General features: G+C 54.5%; 2 protein-coding genes across 3 annotated transcripts; both read left to right on the top strand.

The window, feature by feature from the left end:
* The first annotated feature begins 315 nt into the window (after positions 1–315).
* On the top strand, positions 316–9,399 carry DUSP15 (dual specificity phosphatase 15). The gene is made up of 7 exons (XM_027078633.1): positions 316–714; positions 1,408–1,441; positions 3,378–3,460; positions 5,520–5,569; positions 6,553–6,627; positions 7,780–7,951; positions 8,787–9,399. Exons 1-7 carry the CDS (start codon positions 694–696, stop codon positions 9,057–9,059), a joined length of 708 nt encoding a protein of 235 aa, XP_026934434.1. The 5' UTR covers positions 316–693; the 3' UTR covers positions 9,060–9,399.
* Positions 9,400–12,259: 2,860 nt separating this feature from the next.
* LOC113605349 (interferon regulatory factor 4-like) lies at positions 12,260–23,085 on the top strand. Of its 2 annotated transcripts, XM_027078630.1 has the most exons (8): positions 13,003–13,176; positions 18,075–18,264; positions 18,572–18,672; positions 19,475–19,562; positions 19,682–19,747; positions 20,515–20,886; positions 21,538–21,624; positions 21,856–21,971. In XM_027078630.1, exons 1-7 carry the CDS (start codon positions 13,003–13,005, stop codon positions 21,600–21,602), a joined length of 1,056 nt encoding a protein of 351 aa, XP_026934431.1. In that variant the 3' UTR covers positions 21,603–21,624; positions 21,856–21,971. The 2 variants fall into 2 exon arrangements, with proteins under 2 accessions (XP_026934432.1, XP_026934431.1); XM_027078631.1 differs by lacking the exons at positions 18,075–18,264; positions 18,572–18,672; positions 19,475–19,562 and having other exon boundaries at positions 12,260–13,176; positions 21,506–21,624; positions 21,856–23,085.
* The last annotated feature ends 13 nt before the right edge of the window (positions 23,086–23,098 follow it).

The raw sequence follows: 23,098 nt of genomic DNA on the forward strand, positions 1-23,098 counted from the left end.
GGAGCAGGGAGATGTACAAAGGGAAGGAATTACCCACTTTTCTCGTCTCAAACAGAATCTGAAGATCAAAGTCCAGCCCCCATCACGTTTCTGCTAGAAAACCGAGGCCGAAGGAGCTAGGCGTTTCGCCCCAGGGCCCGCAGGGAGGGCCGGGCAGAGCTGGAGCTGGGATCCGAGTCTCTGAGCCCGCGGCTGGGGGCTCTCTCCGCCCCCGCCCCGCCCGCGCCTGACGGTGCCAGGGTGGGGGGAGCGCCCCGCCCGCACCTCCGGAGGTGGAGGCCCCTCGCGGCCCCAACAAGCTGCCGTTGTCCCGCGGGCCCCGGGCCCGGCACACTGGGGCTTTGTCCAGCCCCCCGCCGCGACCCACGGGTGGGGGGGCGGCCCACATGACCAAGGGGGTAGGAGGAGCCTGCAGCGGCGGTGGCGGCGGCGGCGGCAGCGGCGACTCCAGCATTTCCCTCCCTGGCCGGGGGTCGGCGGGCGGTGGCGGCGGCAGCGGCGGCGGCGGCAGCTGGGCAGGGCTGGGCCGAGCTGCGGACGCCAGGCCCCCCGATCCCCGCCAGGCTGCGGACACCAGGCCCCCCGATCCCCGCCAGGCTGCAGGCGCCGGGCCCGGGCCGTCAGGGCAGCTGTGACCCTTGCGCTCAGCGGGTGGCGAGCTGGGGGTGCGCCCGGATCCCCGCCCCCGGGATCATGGGGAATGGCATGACCAAGGTAGGGGCCCGGGATGGCGCAACCCGCACCTGGCCGGCCCCAGCGCCGGCCGGGCGCCCGCCTCTGACCTTCTGGCTCTGGCGGTCTGTGTGTCTATTTCTCTGTCTCCCTGGGACCCTGAGATCGTACGTCTCTGTCTGTCTCTCTGGGGCGGTATCTCTCTCTGACTCTGCCTCTCTGTGTCTCTGTCTCTGACAGTTTCTGTGACTCTGTATTTCTTGCTGTGCCTTTCTGTGGCACTCTTGTCACCCCCAGACTATCTCTTCTGAGTCCCTTTCTCTGTCTCCATGTGTCTCTGTCTCCCCGGACTCTCTCTAACGCTGTTTCTCTATCCTTCCCCATCCCCCACCCCAAGGCACGACCCCCATCTGTCCCTGCCTTCCCACCTCCTTCTCAGAATTCCCCATCACCCACCTTAGAAAGTCCACCTCTCCCTTTGCCCCCTCCCCTGTGCTCCTCCCCCCCTCTTTCCCTAGGTCTTTGTGCCCCTCCTTCCTCTTTCCTCTCCCCCTACCCAGGCTGGCCTCCCTTGATGCCCCCCTGCTGCCCTCCCCAGACATCACTCATAGAGCATCCAGGCCCACAAGACGGGGGTGATCGCTCCCTGAGTCCTGAGGGCCAGACGCCCTTCATGGGACTGAGCGGGGCTGCATGCACCCCTACCCGGCTGACCCCGGCCTGTCTCTCCTGTAGGTACTTCCTGGACTCTACCTCGGAAACTTCATCGGTGAGCACCGCCCATTCTGTCCCAAGGCCATGGCACACTCCCTGTCCCAGGCCTGTGTCCACCATTCATGCTCCGGCCCACGCACCCTGGACACGCTCAGGAATGGGGCCGGGGGCAGGGAAGCGATGCCAGGCTGGGAGGGTGAAAGAACTCATGAAGACTAAGGGGGACGTGGGTGGAGGAGTGTCCCCAGTACAGAGGGCTCCGAACACTGGACACTGGGCAAGGCTGCACCTGCTCTGAGCCTCAGCCTCTCCCACAGCACAAGGCCCACCCCCGCTTCTAAGGATTTTGCCAGCCCTGAGGTTCTGGGTTGAGGTCTGTTTGGAGGTGTTGCTTCTAGCTGGGAAGCTGCGAAGGCTTCCTGGCACAACCTCCTCCTCAGAGGAGAGGTCTCTAGAGACTGGACTCTACGTCAGAAACTTCACCGGGGAGCACTGCCTGCTCTGTCCCAAGGCCACAGCACTCCGCCTGTCCCAGGCCTGGGCTAAGAGACAGGCTGGTCCGGAGCTTGGGAGACCCAAGGCAGGAAAAGTCACTTCCATCTGTGGAGTCAGAGAAAGCTTTAGGGAGGGAGGGGCATCTGCACTGGGGCAGAGCTTTCCCCATCCACTCCTGTCCCACTCTGGCTTAGGGGCCCCACTTTCCTAAACCCTGGTCCCTTCCCCCACGGGAGCTCCCTCAGCAGCTCACACCACACCGACTTCTGAATATTTGGTAAGTAAGGTCTGAATCCCCTTTAAGTGTGCAGGCCCATGAGGGCAGGAGCCATGAACTTGACCCCACAATGCCATGCCCAGCCAAGGCTGCACATGGTAAACGCTCAGTAAATGTGGTGAATGAGGAAGTGGGCATGTGGAGATCAAGTGTTATTTCTTCGATTATAAAAGGTCTGCATGCACTGGAAATCCAGCCCCTAGAGATGGCTACTGATAGCTGTGGGAGGTATATCCCTGGGTTGTTTTCATGTATCTTTGTACATATAGATATAATATTTAAAACAAAAATGGAGGCCTATTCTGCATGCTGTTCTGTAACCTGTGTTTCCCATTTAATAATATATTGTGGGCTTCCTTGCACATCCGCACACAGAGATCTTGTTAGTGGCTGCACAGTATTCAAGTATGAATATACCATTATTTATCCAGTCCCCTTGTGGTTTGTTCCCTTTTTTTTTTTTTTTTTTGGCTGCATTGGGTCTTCGCTGCTACACGCAAGCTTTTCTCTAGTTGCGGCGAGCGGGAGCCACTCTTCATTGTGGTGCGCAGGCTTCTCATGGCCGTGGCTTCTCTTGTTGTGGAGCACGGGCTCTAGGCGCACGGGCTTCAGTAGTTGTAGCACGCGAGCTCAGTAGTTGTGGCTCGCAGGCTCTAGAGCGCAGCCTCAGTAGTTGTGGCACACGGGCTTAGTTGCTCCATGGCATGCGGAATCTTCCCGGACTAGGGCTCGAACCCGTGTCCCCTGCATTGGCAGGCGGATCCTTAACCACTGCACCACCAGGGAAGCCCAGTTCCCATTTTTAACTGTTTCTGATGTGTTGACAGTCATAAGCAGCAGTGCAGAGAACCATCTTCTACACACAGCTTTCTGTGTGAGTTAACCCTTCTGTAGTCAAGATTCCTAGAAGAATTGCCTGGTGAAGGATATGCCACAGAAGGGTGTTTGCAATGGAAAGAACAGCAGGGGCAAGGCTGGGGAGGGGCTGGGCTGTTACCTGTGGGTGCCCCAGTGGAGAGACTGAAGCTTAGGGGTGTGACAGGACCTGCCATGCTGGGAGCAAGAGGTGGTGAAGGAGTAGGGAGCCGGCAGAGGGTGGGCCAAGGTGGAGAGGGCGGGCTGAGCGGGAGAGTGGGGCAGTGAGCTCCCGCCTCACTTGGCCATCGGAGTATATAGGTCACACCTGCCAGATTGGCTCAAGCATCCTTGTTTCTTGCAGACGCCAAAGACACGGATCAGCTAGGCCGGAATAAGATCACACACATCATCTCCATCCACGAGTCACCCCAGCCTCTGCTGCAGGTAAGCCTTACCCCCATCCCAGAGCTGCACATGGGTGGGAAGGGGGGTTTCAGACCCCCACAGTACCCACTTATCAAGTACCTACGACGTGCCAGATCCTCTACTGGCACACAGGCCTTCCTGACCCATATGCTAACTCATTTGCTTAAAAACTGGCCTGTTTTACATTAGCATCCCTATTTGCTCCCTCTCTGGCAACTGAGGACCAGAGAGGTAAAGTAACCGGCCTGAGGTCACACATCCAGGAAGCTAAGGAGCTGGAATTTGAACACAAGCCATCTGGCTCCAGAGGCCTCACACTAAACCTTAAAAAGTCTCCCACAGGGGCTTCCCATTGTCCAACTGAATAGATGACTCCACGTAGATGTTTCTGGGCTCTGTGTCTCGCTTGTGACCTGGGGCTATGATTTCACCTGTCTGGGCCTCTGATCCCTCAGTCCTATCTGCCCCCAGGGGACTGTGACATGGTAAAGATGCTTTGCACACTGTACAGCACGGCCCCCACTGGGAGGGTTGGAGCTGGTATTATCGAATCCTGGAAAAGACGGGGTGAGGGTGTTATGACCTAGAGTAGGGAAGTAGGAAATCCAGGCCACATGTGCTGGAGTCAGGAGCTCTGAGTTCACATCTTCACCACATTCTGACTGTAACCTTGGGCACAGGACTTCACTTCTCTAGACCTCAGTTGCCTGATCCATAAAAGGGGAATTTTATAACAGTACCTACCTCACTGGGTTGTTGAGAGCCACAAAATAGGCGCTCAGCAAATTATAGCTGACATAATAACAAAGTTAATCATATTCTCAATCGGTAAACAGAGCCCCTTCCTCTTTATCTGTTAGAGTCTGTCTCACCCATCGACGGGAGAGAACTGTGGGTGGGAAGGGACTCTGGAGATCTGAGATCCAGACCGGGTTCTGTCACAGCTTTGCTGTGTGCCCTTGGGCAGGGTCCTCGCCCTCTCTGGGCCTTAGTTTCCCCTTGTGTCAGATTTGATGGTCTCTAAGAGCTACCTCCAATAATCTGTGGTTCTCCGTGTCACAGAGACACTAGAAGAAATTTCCAGGTCAATGGAGTCTGATTTTGCTTTATAGAGCAGGCTTGTTTTGGAGTATTTGGAGTATGCAAGTCACTAGAGTGCCTGAGGAAGGTTGTCTAGGCATGACTATATTTACTAATGAAATGACTGCTGGCAAAATGAGTCCCTGCTCCGGCAGCCCTGCCCTCTTCTCCCTCCCCATCCATCAGTGAATTTACCAGTCAGGGTTTGATAATGCCCTGCAAATCCAAGGCCAAATGTGTTGCAAAGCGAATTTGCGAACCTTGCAAAAGATGCAGGCTCATGTGACCTTGGGGAGAGTGAGTTACAGAGAAGGGCTGGAATCTCACACAAAGCCACTAACAGATGAGGACCTAGCCAGGCGGTCACTTAGTCACTGGCTGGAGGTGCGCCAGTCCCTTGAAAAGAGCCATTTGAATATCAAAGGACTAAGAGAGGTCCCTGAGAAAAGTGATTCTTGGAATGTGGGCAGGGCTCATCTTTAAGATCTTGTGTGAAGGTTAGGCGTGGAGTGAAAGATGTGGTAGCAAGTTTGTTGGAGAAATTCCTGACAATTCATTCCTTGATTATTTTAATAATTAGCACAGAGTTTTATAACCACAATTCATGAACTAAAACTAATCTTCATATTTCTTGTTTCTTTTCAAGAGAATAAAATCTGCTTTGCCCTTCTTACTGTGTAATTTTGTAATCCTTTTATGGAGGGGAGTCAAGTTAAGTGGCCCTTTCCCAGCTATTAAATAAAAGGTCCCTGAATCCTTTTTGGCAAGTCTTTGTGCCCGAGTCAGCTATGGGGTTAGGATACCATCTTCTCAGAAGGTTCTTGAACCACAGATGGTCAGACCTGGGAGGCCCTCAGAGGAGGTGTCTACCCTCTTTGGACAGAGACAATAACAGTGGCCCAGAGAGGGGCAGGAACTGGCCTAAGGTTGCGAGGTGCTTGGGAGGCCCAGGCTGGGGTTGGGGTGCAGGCTGCCCATGTGTGTTTTGTACTTGCAGGACATAACCTACCTTCGCATCTCAGTGGCCGACGCCCCTGAGGTACCCATGTAAGTTCCTCTGGACGGGCTGACAGATGGACAGACAGCTGCTTCATGTGGGGGGAAGAGGGAGGGTGGGAGGTGGTCTGAGGGAGGACAGAGAGGACTCAGGCCACAAAGCTGTCCTGGAGACCCCAGCACAGGTGTTCTCCCAGACCACCTGGACTCTGTCTCAGCCACACCCTTGCCTATGCCGCTGGCCAAGTCTTAACCTCCCAGAGCTCAGTCTCTTTGGCTATGAAATGGAGAAAACACCCTGTCCCTCAGGCTCAGACACCCCAGTGGATTTGAAAGGGTCAGGCTCAGCCTGTTCCTGGCCTTGGAGTTAAGGCATCTGGGTTCAGGCCAGGCTCTGCCATTTACTTGCTGTTTGACCTTGGACAAATCACTTCCCCTCTCTGAGAGAGAAAATGCGTGTGTGTGAGGGGTTGGGGCCATCAGCACCAAGGAGGCTGTCATAGATCAGATAGCACAGGTTGAGGATCTAGGACAGGGCCTGGCGTGTAATGAGGGCTCAGAAAGCAGGATTTTGGTTTATGTTATTAGCAGTAGTACACCCCAGCCTGGGAGGGACCCAGACAGACACTCCTGCCCCTTGGGACTCTTGCTCCCAGCCCTGTTGTTGACCGTTATTGTCCCCAGGCGCTCTGTTTGCAGACCCCAGAGGGGTGGGACTCCTCGCACCCATTTCCTTGAAAGGTCAAGATAAACCCTCCATGAAAATAGGATCCACAGGACCCGTTGAAGAGGTGCTCCTGCCTCTGTGGTGGGATTTGCCAGCATTGGCCTCTCTCACCTCCTGAAACGCCACCATTATTGCTTCACACACACCTCCACCAGTACTACAGTGTCAGCCCCTAGTCACTGCACGTGCTGGCTGACCTGAGGATCCAGGGCTCTGTCTCTTGCCATCCCAGAAATGGGGTGGGGGACAACTCCTAGGAGACCTGTCCCCCCCCCAGTGCTCTGTACCTTATTGCTTTCTTCTCTAGCAAAAAGCACTTCAAAGAATGTATCAACTTCATCCACTGTTGCCGCCTCAATGGGGGAAACTGCCTTGTGCACTGGTGAGTTAAGAGGGGAGTGGGGGGAGGGGAAGTGAGTGGCCTTCCTCCATCCTGAACATGCCCTCATCCTGTGGGGAATGCAGAGCCTGCGATGGATCTTCTCCAGCCTGTCACGATGCCTGACAGTCCACCATTCGTCTGACAGGCTGATGGAGGACTCAGATCAAGGCTCTGTCTCTTACCAGCTGTATGGCCATGGCCAGATAGCTATTTCTCCCTGAGACTCAATTTTCTCATCTGTAAAATGGGAAAAAAGAATGTTGACCTGGCGAGCTATTGGGAGGAATAGGTGAGGTCAGGCAGGTAGCCCAGCATCCTTCAGTAATTCCAGCTCCTTCTCCTCCCCTCTAGCCTTTGAGGCAGTAGTACAGGGCAGCGAGGAGCCCCAGGCTGGGAGATGGGACCCCTGAGTTTTCCCAGGGGCCCCTGGCCCTGTTGATTTCATTCATTCCATAACTTCTCACTACGCCTGGCTCAGGGTAGCTCTGCCTGAGCCCCAGCCCTAGGGACGGCTCCTCCAGCCTGCCTCTCCCCCTCTCTTCCTCCTTTCCTTGCTCCAGCTGTGCTGGCCATCTCCCCATTCTTCAAGTCCACCAGGATCCCACCCACATGGTCTTTGTACACTGCCCAGAACATTCTTGACAATCCTTACCCGTCTTTCAGGATTCAGCTTGATGTCACTTCCTTGCGAACCCCTTCCCTAATCCTCCGCATCCCTTCCACTAGATTAATACCTCTTCTTATACAATCTCCTAGCCTCTGGACTCATCTTCGAAGCAGTTATCACCACCTGAAATTGTTTCCCTTGTTAGCGTCTGTCTCTCCCAACCATATTGTAAGGCCCAGGATAGCAGAGACCATGTCTGTTTTATTCTCCACTATATCCCCAGTACCTGAAAAATCACAGATGATCAGGAAACGTGTACTGAATGATTGAGTGAAGTGATGTTTCACTCAGGCCTTTGATGTGGGTGAATGCCAGGCAGAGGGAACAGCATAGACAAAGGCCTGATGTGGGAAGACAGGTCCTGGCAGGTTCCTTGTGGTTGGAGCTCAGGAGGCAAGGGTGGGAGAGCTGAGGTGGGGATGGGGTGCCTGGAGGACACGGAGAAGATTGGGCCTTACCTGAAGCCTTGGGGTGGGATGTCCCAGCTTTGCAGGCATCTCCCGAAGCACCACCATCGTGACGGCATATGTGATGACTGTGACAGGACTGAGCTGGCGGGACGTGCTTGAAGCCATCAAGGCCACGCGGCCCATCGCCAACCCCAACCCAGGCTTTAGGCAGCAGCTTGAAGAGTTTGGCTGGGGCAGTTCCCGGAAGGTAGGGGCAGGGGCAGGGGTGGGAAACTCTTCTTACTTGAGCTGAGCACTGATTGGAAGGAATTTAGCCTGTGCTTCAGACCCGGCAGAAGACTTTTCTGGGGTCTTGAACTCGTGGCTCTTGAGCTAACCTAGCCCCTAGGTTGGACGGCCAGGTGTTTCCTTTTCCTTTTTAACTTAGGATTTGAACACCCGTGGGCCTGATTATGGACCCTTCAGTCTGGCTAGGTTCCAGCATTGCCTGCTCTGCCTACCTGGAGCCTGAAGGCATTTGAACATTTGGCTCCTCTGGGGAGACATGTCCAGTCCTTATTCCACCCCTGGGTCCTTGATGAGGCCAAAGCAGTTCCTTCTCTTATGCCCACTGGGCAGATGGCACGTGGAGATGTCGGGGACTGAGCCGCGCCCTCCCCCACCCGCAAACGAGAGATGAGAGAGAGAAGCAGTCAGTGCAGGAAGGCAGGCTGCTGCCCAGAGACTTGTCTGCAAGGCTGCATTAGGAAAGAGGCAGGCAGGGAAGAGGGCCTGCTTGAGTAGAGTTGTTGGGCAGTGTGGGGAGGGGTTAATGTGGTCCCCACTGTGCAGGTGGGGGCTCGCTTTAGTAGGTCTGGAAGATGGAGTGTCAAAGGGGAAGGGGATTCAGGGAGAGGGGAGGGATTCGGAGGGAGAGGGGCTCAGTTAGGGGGATGGGGACGCAGAAGGGAAGCTAAGAGGATGGTCAGGACGGGAGGGGCTTAGCGAGGTGTGGGAAGCTCGAAGAAGAGCGGAAGCTCTGAGGATTGGGGAGGGGACCGAGCCGGCGGCCTGGCACCGACCCCGACTCCACCCCACCCCAGCTTCGCCGGCAGCTGGAGGAGCGCTTCGGGGAGAGCCCTTTCCGCGACGAAGAGGAGGTGCGCGCGCTGCTGCCGATGTGCGCGCGCTGCCGGCAGGGCTCTGCGAGCGCGGCCTCTTCCCCCGCGCCCAGCTCCTCGGCCTCGGAGGGGACCTTGCAGCGCCTGGTGCCGCGGTCGCCCCGGGAAGCCCACCGGCCGCTGCCGCTGCTGGCGCGCGTCAAGCAGACTTTCTCTTGCCTCCCGCGGTGTCTGTCCCGCAAAGGCAGCAAGTGAGGATCCTGCCCCGCCGTGGCGCCCCTCGGCCTCTCGACCGGGGATTGTCTGCGCCTCCCACGGCCTTCAGGACGGGCCCAGAGCCTGTGGGAGCCCCGCGGCGGCCTGATCCCCGCCCCTGTCCGCTTCGCGCCTTGCTTGTCTGCGTCCGCGGTCAGTGTGTCCTCCATCTGTGTGTGTGGCTCTGTGTCTGGGCCGGCCTGCTGCAGCTACCTGGTGCCTTAGTTCTTGGGCTGGGGGAGGGTGCCCCCGGCCCCCGCTCCCATTAAAGGCGGTGGGAGTGGGAGTGGGTGGATGGGGTAGTTGGATGGGCCTGGAGGATATTAAAGAGACACAGAAGCTGCCTGTCTAATCGCCTCCCAGTCGTTCCTTCATTGAGCAAAGGCAGGGCTGCAGGACTCTGCCAGGGGCTGGAGCCTGCCGGAAAAAAGAATGGGAGGGGGTTTGCATCCCCTAGGGCCTGTGGAGGCTGCCACCCTCCGTGAACTGCAGTCTGCAGGGCTGAGCTCCACTTCCCTGACCCTCACCCCTATCTCTCCCTGGAGCCCTGGTCTCCTGAAAAGGCTGCCAGCTCCTCCTCTCTGAACCCCTTTCCCCCTGGCTGAGCTCCTGTCCTCCCTGAGCACTGCCCCCCCCCCGCCTCCTCCCCAGCTCCTTTCCTTTCCCTATCCACAAATCTTAGCTAGTAAAGGTATAGTAGTAGTACCTGCCTCATGCCTGACTTTTTACTTGAATGAGTTCACTTACTCCTCGGGGAGGAAACTGAGGCTCAGAGTGGTCAGGCAGCTTGCCCAAGGACACACAGCTAGAGTAGGGGAGGCTGGGTTTGAAGCTAGACACTCTGTGTCCCATGATGGTTGTTAAGAAGCAGCTCCTTCTGGTCTTGAAGGTTATTGGCAAGGAGGATCCACCCCCAGCTAGTGGGAATGGCCCTCCCCACCTAGAGATTAAAGGTCAGGGGAGCCACTGTGGAGGGAGGGTCTCAGGGCAGCCCATAAAGCAGCAAACTGACTCTGAGGATGAACAGGGGTCACCTGAGCTGATTTTTCCTAAACTAAAATTAACTTAGAATTAAGAGAGATCTGAAATCTCTATAATCTAATAAACACCTGTATGGGGGTTCTTATTATGCACCAAGCACTGTGTCCAGGGCTGTGGCGGAGGCCCAGATTCCAGTATTCGGGTTGGGAGGATGGATGAAATAACCTTCACCTGCTACCCAACCTCCTCCTCTGCATTCATGCAACATGAGTTCATTGAGTACCTACTGTATGCCAGGCATTGTACTGGGCACTGAAGACACAGCAATGAGCAAACCTGCGCCCTGGTGTTGCTGACATTCTAGTGGGAAAGACACTAGATAAACAGATAAACGAAAGAAAAAATATGTCCGGGGGACTTCCCTGGTGGCGCAGTAGTTAAGACTCTGCGCTCCCAATGCAAGGGGCCCGGGTTCCATCCCTGGTCGGGGAACTAGATCCCACATGCATGCTGCAACTAAGAGTTCTAATGCCTCAACTAAGGAGCCAGCCTGCCGCAACTAAGACCCAGTGAAACCAAATAAATAAATATTTTTTTTAAAAATGGGGGGCTTCCCTGGTGGCACAGTGGTTAAGAATCCACCTGCCAGTGGACACAGGTTTGATCCCTGGTCTGGGAAGATCCCACATGCTGCGGAGCAGCTAAGCCGCACGCCAAAACTACTGAAGTCCCCGCGCGTAGAGCCCGTGCTCTGCAACAAGAGAATCCACCTCAGTGAGAAGCCCGCACACCTTAACGAAGAGTAGCCCCCGCTCGCAGCAAGTAGAGAAAGCCCATGTGCGACAACGAAGACCCAACTCAGCCAAAAAAAAAAAAACCTCCATTCCTATCATCTCTAGGACAAACAAAACCGCTTGATCTGATGTTCCAGGTCCTTCATGATGCTCCCCGCCCCCTTCCATTGCTGCTTTTACCACACTGTGGCTCAATAACAGCAATAATACCACTCATTTATTGAGCACTTACTGTGGGCCAGGCAATGTGCCAAACACTTTACCTGCATCTCATTGAATCCCCAAGCAGCCCTGTGAAGTGGCTGGTCAGCTAGCAAGTGGTGGGGCTGGGATTTGAATCCAGGCAGTCTGGCTGTGGACCCCATCCTTGTCATTACTATGACTCTGCCCACCCACCCCCAGAAAAAAATGAAGAGATTGTCTGACACAATCAATACTCCTGCTTAGATGTAATTATTACTCTTGTATTTATTATTTTATTTTATTTTTTAATTTTTTATTTTATTTTTGGTTGCGTTCGATCTTCGCTGCTGCACTCAGGGTTTCTCTAGTTGTGGCGAGCGGAGGCTACTCTTCGTTGTGGTGCGCGGGTTTCTCATTGCAGTGGCTTCTCTTGTTGCGGAGCACAGGCTCTAAGCGCACGGGCTTCAGTAGTTGTGGCATGTGGGCTCAGTAGTTGTGGCTTGCTGGCTCTAGAGCACAGGCTCAGTAGTTGTGGCACATGGGCTTAGTTGCTCCGTGACATGTGGGATCTTCCTGGACCAGGGATCGAACCCGTGTCCCCTGCATTGGCAGGTGGATCCTTAACCATTGCACCACCAGGGAAGTCCCATACTCTTGTATTTAATCATATGAAATTTTTTGTGCTCCATCAGAGTCCTACAGCTCTGATTTTGAATCCTGGCTGTGACTGTAGAAATGTCAGAACTGGGTGGCTGCTGCCATATGAGGACAGAAGGTGGGGATCATGAAGCAAGGCCCCTGACAGGTACACATGAGGGACAGTGCTCCCAGCCTCTGGTCAACACTGGCTGGCCATCCAGCTGGGTGCTCCCTGCAGTGAGGGGTGGTTTCTCCCTCTCAGAGCCTCAGTTTTCCCAGGTACACAGCCAGGGTGGAGCGGTCTGAGCTACTTGACCTCTTTCATATCACAACCCCCCTTTGACAATTTAATGAAAGATACAAACCCTAGAAAAATACGTAGAGATGAAAAAATTGCATACACTTTGGGCGGGTCACGGACCCCACCCAGAATCCATAAACTCCAGGTGCAGCTGTTGGGAGGCAGTGTGGGGCACTGTTCAGGCCCCTGGGCTCTGGGGGCAGAGAGTCCTGGGTTCAGATTCTGACTCCCCCAGGCACTAGCTCTGTGACCTCAGTCCTCTTAACAAAGTAGGTAATTACACTCATCTCACGTGCTGTTGTGAGAACCAACTGAGACACTGCAGAAAAGACTTCAGCCAGGCCCAGCACCACGGTGAGCAATCAGAAAGGGACTCCCAATATTTAAGGAAATATTTCTCCAAGGGTGACCCATGGACCACCTGGATCAGAATCCCATGGCGGGACTTGTTTAAAATGCACGTTCCTGGACTTCTTGCCCAGAAAATGGGATTCTTCAGGTCTGGGATGGCGGCTAGGAGTATGCATTTTAAACCAGTCTCTGCCTCCCAATTCTACTGGGAGTTAGTCTGAGAAGCACTATGCTTTTCCCACCTCTACAGTCCAGGTCCTGGAAAGAGACTAAGTTTCCGGTAGGCTGGGAAGAGCAGAAAACAGGTGCAGGGATGGTGCAAGGGATGCCTCTGAGCGCCCTTCGGGGGCCCCCCTCCAGGGATGAGCAGAACCCGGGCTACCCCACCCCGTACCCTTCAGTGGGTCTTGGTGGTGCCTCTAGCTGCCCCCGACGTGAGGACCGACGCCCTCCGGGCCAGGCGACACGGGGAGGGGCGACAGGGCCTCTGGGGAGCAGAAAGGAAAGTGAAACCTCCTGCCCAGCCTTTCGCTTTCGCCGCCTCCACTCGCCGTCCAGGTGGCCCCCGCGATCCCCTGTCGCGCTGGGTCTGGCCGCCGCGCTCCCCAGACCTGGTCCCCGGAGCACTGTGTCCCCGATGGCCGGCGACCAATGGCGGAGGGACGAAGGGAGGGTCCCCGACAGCAGGCGACTCATGGCGGGGGCCGGGGGTCCCCTGCGTCTCCGGGACTGGCTGGTGGCGCAGATCGAGAGCGGGCGCTACGCTGGGCTGCGCTGGGAAGACGCGGGCAAGACCCTCTTCCGCATCCCCTGGAAGCACGCAGCCAAGCAGGGCTACCAGGCGCAGCAGGACGCAGCGCTCTTCAGGGTAAGGATGCGCGGGCCGGGGGTCGCCAGCCCGGCCCGGGAGGGCTCTGCGCTCACACTGTCGCAGAGTCCGGAACCGACCCGACACGCTGTCACCTCGGGCCACAGGTTCACCCCTTAACCTCAGTTGTCTCTAGGTTGAGGGTAGTGTTCTGTATACATGGGAGACCCTCCCACACCCTCTTAAAAGAGAATCAGACAAGGGCTGCATAACCTACACCATCCCCACGCCTCAGGGGACCTCTCCTCCCTCTCCTTGAGGAAATTAGATGCCACCGCCACCATGGAAATTCCCTCCACTTCCCACACGTAAACTGTTAACCCCAGCAGCTTCGGGGACATTTTCTGTGCTTTCCAACACCAGCCCTTCTCAGGGACCTCCTCCAGGGATGCCCTCCCTTTCCTTAGACACCATTAACTTCCTCCAAACTGGCTCTTTCCCACCAAGATTGAAACTGGAATCTCTCCTGTGAGCAAAAAGCAACCAACCGCATCCCAGGCCACCGCCACCATCCCAAACACCACGTCTCCAGCTCCTGCTTCTCTGGCCTCCCCTCTCCTTTCACAGGGTGAAGCACCTAGAAAGGGTCTTCTGGACATCAACGCCCTCACTCATACCCGCCCCCCCGCTCCTCCCCCACCCACAGTGTGGCTCCTCTCCCTCCTGCTAACGTCTCTAATTTTGCCAAATCCAAGGATGCCATTACTATCATCTTCTTGGACCCCTGGGTGGGTTTGTGTCTAGTGGACCCTCCCTTCTTGAAACAGTCTCACTTGGTTTCCAGGATCTGTGTCCCCTCCCCACTCCAACCCTGACCTGTTTTCCTCCTACCTTCCTGGACCCCGCTTCTCAGCCTCCATCCCTTCTTCTCCTCTTTTGGGGCTCTCAGCACTCTCTCTTGGACCTCCCTCCTCACGTCCCACTCTCCCCTTCCACAGCCTCAGTGTGGAGCCCAGCGTTTCCCAGCCTTCCAGCCAAGCCCCAAGCCTGCTGGTCTGACAGCCCAGACCTCTCAGACTCAGCACCTCCTTAATAGCACACTCGTCAGCTCCCTCCTACAAACATCTGTATTTCCCAAAATGGAAGATGGCACGGATCGCCACCTAGACCCCAGAGCTGGGCACCTGAACCCTGGCCGCTCCCCTCTCCTGCAATCTCATTCTAATCCATTTCCAAGGCCTTTGGCTCTTACTGCAGAACTGCTCTTTCATCCGTCTACGTGGACCCGTTCCCACCATCTCTCACCAGGATAACTGAATGCCCTGCTTTCCCATCCCTCAGCTCTCCCCTCAGTCCTCCAGAGGTATATTTCTAAATGTAAATCTTGCCTTGGCACTCTCCTACTCAGAGTCCTTCCGTGGCTCCCCATTGCTCTTGTGATAAAGTCCCAACTCCTTACCAAGACCTCAAAGCCCTGCATGAACTGCTCCTCCCTGGCCTCTGTCCGTCTCTCTCCACTCCTTCCCCAACCTTAGACCCAGCCAGACAGTTCCCTTCAGTCTCCAAATGCTTCCTGTTTCTCTCACCGTGAGAACTTTGTACATTCTGTTCCCCCTGCCTGGAACACCCTTTCTTCTTCACTTTCACTGGCCAACTCCCATCATGCTCAGCTTAAACATCTCTTACTAAAGACAAGCCTTCCCTGATGCATTCATTTGCTTAATGCATTTATGAAGCTCTCAGTGCTTCTCCCAAGTCGTCCCTGATTCCTTCTGCTTCCTCCATGGAACCGCTTTCCCTATGAATTATAAGTGCCTTGTATGAGTCTGCCTCCTCCAGCTGCCCGTGGGTGGTGACCTTGAGTGCAGTGCCTGGCCCACAGAGGACTGGTTCAGGAAGTGAACAGGTGGTTACCTGGCCTGCCCCTTAAGGCTATGTGCTGTTCAGAAGTGGGAGGTTCTGGGGACTGGCCCTCCCTGTCCCTCTTTGGCACTGCTTTAACCCATCCCTCAACACACCCCTGACACACACATGTGACTCCCTGGCTTCAGGCCCTCCTGGTGCCTCAAAGTCCACGGGATAAAGCTTGGCTTTCGAGGACATTCATGATCCAGCTTCAACCTGTCTTCTTCCTTTAATTCCTCTTCCCCTTCCCCCCCACCACATACAGTTGGTCCTCATTATTCACAGATTCCATATTTACAAATTCTCTGACTCGCTAAAATTATATGTAATCTCAAAATTGATATTCAAGGCACTTTTGCAGCCATTCACAGACATGCACAGGATGGCAAAAAAAAAAATTGTCACCAACATGCATGTTCCCAGCTGAGGTTGAGCAAGGTGACAACTCTAGTTTCAGCTCTTCTACTGTAAACAGGTGTCCTTTCGCAGACAATATTTAGTCCATGTTTTTAATATTTTTGTGCTTTTTGTTGGTGACTTCACTGTTTAAAATGACCCCCCAGCTTACACAGTGTTGCAGCGCTGTCAGTATTCCTGAGCACAGGAAGGCTGTGACGTCTGTAAGTTTCTTTCAGACGTGAGTTACAGGGTTGCTGGCCATGAGTTCACTGTTAATGAATGAACAGTTTATATTAAATAAGGTGTCCTTCAACAGAAACGCTCATAGAACAAGGTTATGTATTGACCAGCTGATGAAAATGGGGTGACCAGAGGCGCGCAAGAACCTAGCCTTGTATTTCCCTTAGGAGTGATGGTTCAGTGTTTGCTAACTCAGTGGTTGTGTAAATTTTATAGAACACAACTACCAGGAATAACAAGAATCAACAGTACACATACCCTCAGACACGCACACCAGCTCCAGTCACACCAGGCTGCCCACTGTCCCCTGCACGTCACGCGCTTCCATGCCTTTGCTCGAGCTGTTCCCCCTGCCGGGAACGTCACTCCACCTGGCAACGTCCTATTTATCCTTCGAGGCCCAATTTGATTCATTCAACAAATACTTATTGAGCATCTCCTGTGTGCCAGGCACCACTTTAAATGCTTAGGGGCACAGCAGTGTCCCCAGAGATCCCTCTCTCATCATGGTGATAACACCCTGTGCCTTGAGCCCAGGTTACCTTTGAGTTAGAGCATCCTTAACATAATGAATAAGTACTGCAATAAATAAGCAGCGTGTGCCAGGTGCTGTGCTAAGCACATTACATAGACCGCTCATCTTACACGTGCCACAACCAGGTGAGGTTAGGTATTATTGGCACAGTTTACAGACAGCAAAATCAATCCTTAAAGGTCTCACCACTGGCAAGAGACACCAACAAAGGAACTGTGGCTTTTCAGTCTGGTGTCCCACTAAGCCTGGGATCTCCTCCGAGAGCAATGACTGAGTGTGATTTATCAATTAAATCCCCCGCCCCCCATCCCTGAAAGTGAGCAATGCGAAGAAGACATCTCCTACTGTCCTCCTCTTTGACTACTGTGCTCCAGCCTCACTGGCCTTCCTTGAATCTCTCCTACCCCAGGACCTCTGCACTTGCTGTTCCTTCTACCTAGTACAGCCTTCCCCCAGATCTTTGTCCGACTCCATCCTTCTTTTCAATCAGGCTTCAGCCCAAATGCCACTTCCTCTGCGAGGCCTTTTCTGATCACCCTCTCTAAAGCGGCCCCTCATATTTATTTATTTATTTAGTCCCTCTACCACACCAGTCATTCTAATGTGTTTAATGAGTACCTTTGGTTTGTATGTTTTCTTGCAAAGTGGGCATTGCTGTTTCGTGTGTATTCTTACCTTATATACATCATAATTGTGTCATAGATCTCATTCTGTGTCTTACTTTTATTTCACTCAAGGTCATGCTCTGAAGATCTATTCTTGTTCTCTGTCCATCTAATTTGTTTCTAGATGCTGCCTAGAACTCTCCAGTGGGCATCTATTACACGCACTCCCCCACCTACTTTCCCAGGGATGGACACAAGTTTGCTTTCCAGACCACAAATAACGCTGCAGTGGATCCTTGCCCTGGTCCCCTCGTGAGCCTCTGTGAGAATTCCTTTGGAATTGGCATTTCTGCTCACAGGGTATGCTTATACTTAATTGGACTAGGCATGCCTGATTGCCCTCCAGAGACTCTGCTCCCATTCCATGCCCACCAACTGTGTCCACATCCCAACCAACTACTGGCTTATCCAACTGGCTAAATTTTGTAAGCTTACAGGTGATATCTCATACTTTTATTTGCATTTCTCTGGCACTAATGAGTTTCAGTACCTTCTCCTATGCTCATGGGATTCTGGTTTCCTCTTCTGTAAACCACCCATCCTTGTCCTTTGATAAGAATGTTTCTTTAGGGGATGCTTTCTGTTTCTTACTGATTTGCAGAAGTTGCTGTATGTTCTAGATCTTAGCCCCTTGCTGATTTAAGACATTGCAATGTTTTTGCCTTATGGTTCATGCCTTTAAAGTTTTGGTTAAGAAGCATTCTCTGCCCCAGAAGATTTTCTTCTACATTCTTTCCTATTAAGTTTATAGTCTTACCCCTTACTTTTGGTTTTTTAATCATCTGCAGTCCACTTTGTTTGTGGCAATAGGTAAGGATTCCGTTTTATGGCTCTCCAGATAGCAAGTAACTGCCAGCATTTTATATCCCATCGTATTTTTTTTTTATTTATCACAATCCATAATTTGGAATATAGTTATTTCCTTTCAGCTGTTTGCGGCTGCCTTCTCCCATGAGACTTGAGTTCCTTGAGAACAGGGACCATGTATGTCTTGTTGTTCCCCATTTAGTCCTTAACTTGGGCCTGGCACACAGCAGGAGCTCAAGGAATATGTGTTGGATGGAGGGAGGGAGGAAGAGAAGGAAGGAGGGAGGGGCCGAAGGACAGAGGGAGAGAGAGAGAAGGGTGGGAGGCAAGGCAGCCCTCATCCCTTTCCACGGCACCATCCCCATCTCCCACGCTATTCCTCCCCCAATGCCCCTGCTCACCCCCAGGCCTGGGCCATATACAAGGGCAAGCACCTAGAGGGCGTTGACAAGGAGGACCCCTCCACCTGGAAGACGCGGCTCCGCTGTGCCCTCAACAACAGCGCTGACTTCTGTGAGGTGCGCTCGCTCAACCAGCTGGACATCTCCAACCCCTACAAGGTCTACCGGCTCCTGTCTGCTGGTGCCCACAACCCAGGTACCATCCTGTCCCTGGAGGTAGCAGCTGAGGATGGCTCTCTGGGCAATAAGGACCTCACATTGCCCATCTGTAAAATGGGAAATGGGCTTATTGAGCTTAAATAAGCTCATGGGCTGGTAAACCTAGAAGGACCTTACAGTTTATCTGCCCATTCGAAAAGGAGGAAACTGAGCCCAGAAAGAGGTGGGCCTTGCCTGAGATCATGCAGTGAGCTGGGCTACTCTGGTCTGGGCTCACCTCAGACAAGGTTGGGGGGTTCCCCTTGGGGCCCAGGAAACCACAGACTATTTCTTCCTTCATCCAGTTACCAGGGCTTGTGCCCCCTGTAAAGAGGAGGGCATTCTTCATAGCCAGCAGTTGCCCCCTGGAGAAGTGACAGAGCCGGCCTGCAAGACAGAAGAGCAGGTCAGTGAGTCCTTCCAGCCCCTACAGCCTTGCTAGCCCAGGCACCTCGCACCCATACCACCCCCTGTATAATCTCCAGCGCATTCATCTCATCCTCTCCATCAGCTCCTGCCCATCTCTGTTCCCATCCATCAACTCTACTTCCTGCGTCTACTCTATCTCTGCCATCATTTTCATCTCCTTCATTCTATTCTCCTTGACTCCATCATTTCTGTCCCATCGTCTCCACCATCTTCACCTCCATCTCTCTTTCTGCGCCAGCCCTATTTTCTCCCATTTCAGCCCCTCTTCCCTGTCATCATGGGATCAATCACTCTGTCCCCACTCATCCCATCAGATCCAGTTCCATCACTGTATTCCCTTCACCTGCATCACCTCTAGCTCTCATTGTTGCCATCACCCCATCATCTCTATCTCCATCACTGTCTGTGTCACTCTTACTCCACCCCATCACCTCTCCCCCGTCATCTGCGGTTCATTCCTCTGTTCCCATCTCCCCATTAGCCTGGTTCATTCCACTGTCCCAAGTGTCCCCATTCCATTGCTCTATCACCCCATTTCTATCACCCCATCTCCTCATTCACTGCTAGCACTTTTCTCTCCCTATCACAATGAGCTTCACCTCCCAAAACCCCATCAACTCTCTCTTTAACTCTACGGGGTAAACTTCAAAGTCCCTATCAAGCCCGGCTGGCTTTCAGTCTGTCCAGACCTCCCCCTGCCCCAGTTTAGACTGTCTGGGAGCTCCTGTGGCCCACAGGTCTCCTCTTCCACCCTCACGACCCTTTCTCCTGATGCTCAGGTTGGCTCCAGATTAGTCACAGAGGATAAAGACAAGAAGCAGCCCCCCAGGCTGGCCTCCCTGCCCCCAGGCCCTTTGGCTGGCCACAGTAAGGACTGGGTCTCCTCACCCACCCCTGCCTCCTCCCCGGCCTCTTCCAGGACCTTGATCTAGGGGTCGAGGGACCCAGGGTGAGGCGATGCCTTACTGCTTCCCCTCCTTCTCCAGGGTACCAGGCTCAGGATCCTGCTCACCCCTGGGGCCCCTTGCCTTCTGAGGACTTCAGCAACCCCGGTAAGGAATCCGAAGGCCCTCTCCCCTGACCGCTGTGCAGAACTGGGGAGGACCTAGGGTTGGTGCCGAATAGCCTCTGTCTCCCACCCAAAGCACCCAGCCCAGACTCCAGATAACAACAGCTAACATTTGTTGAGGGCTTAGCTTATACCAGGCATCCTTCTAAGTCTCCCCACAGCCCTGTGAGATAGATACTGCCATTCTCCCCATTTTACAGATGCAGAAACCAGACACAGAGGTTAAGAACCCTGCCCAAGGTCACACAGTTAGTAACCCTGGGAAAGTTACTATCAGATCACAGCTCCTAAGGGGCAGTGAGAGATTAGAACCCAAGGGCCTGGCTGTAGAGCCCACAGCCCTAACCACTGAGCATACTGCTAGCTCTTCATATGGGAGGCTGCTGTTTTGTTGTTGTTGTTGCTATTGTTATTATGATTATTATTTCTACCGGCATTAAAAATATTTACCCGGAAGAAACTCCTAGAATCCCAGAAATCTGGGCTGAGAGGGCGTCAGTGTCATGCCCCCATTGTACTGATGGCCCCAGACCTATGCTTTTGAAGCTCAACTACCAGTTTGTTTATACTGGAAGCTGCTATTATTTGCTACCACCACTACTACTAGAATTACTATTATTACTTATCGGGAGGGAGTGTCAAAAATTCCCGAGGTAGCGGCCGGGTGACCTCTGGGTTCCCTGCCCTGTTGTGAGGGGAGGGGAGCCGGCGCCGCCAACGCCGGGCGCGCGTCCCCTCCCTTTCCCGCAGATTTTTGGCTGCACGTGCGACTCTTCTATGGCGCGGAGCTGGTGCGCGAAGCCACAGCGCGCGCGGCCGAGGGCTGCAGCCTGAGTCCGCGCGCAGCCGCCGCTGCCGCCGAGCTCCTGCTGGGGTCGCCGCCGCGCGTCGCGCAGGTTCGTTTCCCGGAGCCGCCGCCCGGCGCCCGCGTCCTGCGGCGCCTGCTGCCCCACCTGGAGCGCGGAGTGCTGCTCTGGGTGGCGCCCGAGGGCGTCTTCGCCAAGCGCCTGTGCCAGGGCCGTGTGTACTGGCGCGGCCCGCTCGCCCCGCACCGCGCGCGGCCCAACAAACTGGAGCGAGAGCGCACCTGCCAGCTCCTCGACACGCGCAGCTTCCTCGCGGGTAAGAGCGCGACAGCGGGGCCGCTGGCGGCGCGGGGCGGAGTGGCCGGGCACTGGGGTCGGCAAAGGAACTCGGACAGAGGAGAGTGGGCACACGAGATGTGGGCGCGGGGCGATGGACTTGACGATGCTGGGCTGGAGTGGGAATGGAAACAAAGGACATGACGCAGAAGCACCGGGGATGGGAACGAATATGGGCATCGGGAGGGCTGGGCACAGATTAGACATAGGCGTATGGGAGGTGTAGGCACGAGGCAGGCTGGGGCACTGGGTGTGGGACATAAGCATAGGACTTGGGCACGTGCTGTCATAGGGCGTTATGCATAGGGTGGGCATCGGGGGCACTGGACACAAGATAGGCATAGGTGAGTGGCAGTGGGCATGGGGTGGGCATAAAGGCATGATAGTGAGCATAGGGCAGGAGGCACGGGGCATGAAACCTAGAAGTGGGAGCAGATGTGGGACATGAGGCAGGTGTGGGGACGTGGAAGTGGGCATAGGGCATGGGCACACAATGGGGATGTGGGCTTACGGGACGTGTGCATAGGATGTGAGCACAAGGTGGGCACCAGGTGGGACGCCCCATCTTGGCCCAGACCCCACAGTCTCGGTGCCCGTAGAACTGAGAGCCCACCTGCATCATGGTCGCCAGGAGCCCGAGTACCAGATCCGGCTGTGCTTTGGCGAGGAGTACCCGGGGCCCCCGGACCAGCCTGAGGAGCGTCTCATTATGGCCCATGTGAGTCACCTCCCACTCCAGCGGAGAACCACACCCTCCAGCCTCCCCGAACGGCCTCTCATTGCTCCCTCCAGCCCCAGCTCCGCTCCGGACCTGCCTTATCTGATCTGGAAGACCTTGCGTGTAAAATGCATGTGGAGAGGCGCTGTCACTCCCGCCCCCCGACCCCAACAAAGGGTGTGGGTAAAGGGGAAGGTTGGCTCATTGCCCCACCCCACCCCCACCCCGCAGGTGGAGCCAGTCTTCGCGCGGGAGCTCCTCCTACACTCGAAGCTCCACGGCCAGGTGCCTCGGTGGCGCGTTCCCAGCCTCGCATCCCCGACAGCGTCACTCACCTGCTGACACAGCTGAGTCAGCCCTGAGCGGTTGTTTCCCCCTCCCGTACCCTCTACAGCAGTCCCCACAGGGTGCAGATCCCACCCCAGCCCTGCCCTAGCTGAGCCAGGGGACTTTAAGTCTCGCCTCACTCATCGCCCAGGTAGGTTGAGACAGCGGAAGCCAGTCACGGCCTTCAACCTCTCAGCCAATGAGATGGAGCCCCGGGAACCCAGGAAGGAGGCGCGTAAGCGGACAGCCGGGCAGCTGGGCCTGGGGCGTCAGGCTTGGGAGCTAAACTCGACCTTGAGGTTCCAGAAATAGCAATTAGGTCAGAAACAAGACTTCATCTTTTTGTGAAGAGCCGGACAAGCCCATAGCGGTTTACCTAAAGCAGACCTTACCTGCAATTGATCCATTATAAGGTTTGCTTAAAGCTGAGTTTACTGGGAGTTCCCTGGTGGTTAGGACTCTGTGCTTCCACTGCTGGGGGCCCAGGTTCGAGGGATCCCTCGTGGGGGAACTAAGATCCCACAAGCCGCCAGGTGCAGCCAAAAAGAAAAGGGGCTGAGTTTACCAATAAGATCCTCCGCATAGATTAGACTGAAGCCCAACCAGTAACAGAATTGCCCCACCTCTGAGGGGCTATGAGTTTCCAGACCCTCCTTTCACCTGCCACAAGTCTCTCTTCTTTTGGGGTGGGTGGGGATTGTGAGGGGAGGGGGTCCCAAAACAGAGGACTTAGCCTGAACCTGGGGCTTTAAATGCTAACCACTGAACCACCGCCAGTAGATACTGTCTTTGGAGAAACTGAGGCAGGCCTAGGACAGAAGCCAAAGTGGGAGCCAGGAGTCCAGCCCCTGCCCAAGCCCCCCCAATCTTTGCAAACTGTAAGTTGTAGGGAGTCCTTGAGAATTGGGAGGGAGCCCTCTCCACCATGAAAGCAGTGACCCTGCCTTGTCAGTAAAGTCACTGTTTTCTACCCCAGATATCAGACCTTTTACCTTTTCTGATTTCTGACTTTATTTATAGGAATTCTCTTACAGATGGCAACATAATAAATCTTTTAGTGGTACACTAATAAGCCACTTTTATGGGGGGAAACCTGTATGATTCAATAAAGGGCAGAATCAGTCTTAAAATTCATTCAACGAATGTT

Source organism: Aethalodelphis obliquidens, unplaced genomic scaffold (genome assembly GCF_003676395.1).
Source record: "Aethalodelphis obliquidens isolate GAN/ISIS:26980383/991018 unplaced genomic scaffold, ASM367639v1 scaffold42, whole genome shotgun sequence".
NCBI lineage: Eukaryota > Metazoa > Chordata > Mammalia > Artiodactyla > Delphinidae > Aethalodelphis > Aethalodelphis obliquidens.

Coding starts and splice junctions, on each gene's coding strand:
- DUSP15 (XM_027078633.1), top strand. CDS start 694: ATGGGGAATGGCATGACCAAG. Junction 715..1,407: donor TGGGGAATGGCATGACCAAG/GTAGGGGCCCGG, acceptor TCTCTCCTGTAG/GTACTTCCTGGACTCTACCT. Junction 5,570..6,552: donor GACGCCCCTGAGGTACCCAT/GTAAGTTCCTCT, acceptor TTTCTTCTCTAG/CAAAAAGCACTTCAAAGAAT.
- LOC113605349 (XM_027078630.1), top strand. CDS start 13,003: ATGGCGGGGGCCGGGGGTCCCCTGCGTCTCCGGGACTGGCTGGTGGCG. Junction 19,748..20,514: donor TGAGGACTTCAGCAACCCCG/GTAAGGAATCCG, acceptor CCTTTCCCGCAG/ATTTTTGGCTGCACGTGCGA. Junction 20,887..21,537: donor CACGCGCAGCTTCCTCGCGG/GTAAGAGCGCGA, acceptor CATGGTCGCCAG/GAGCCCGAGTACCAGATCCG.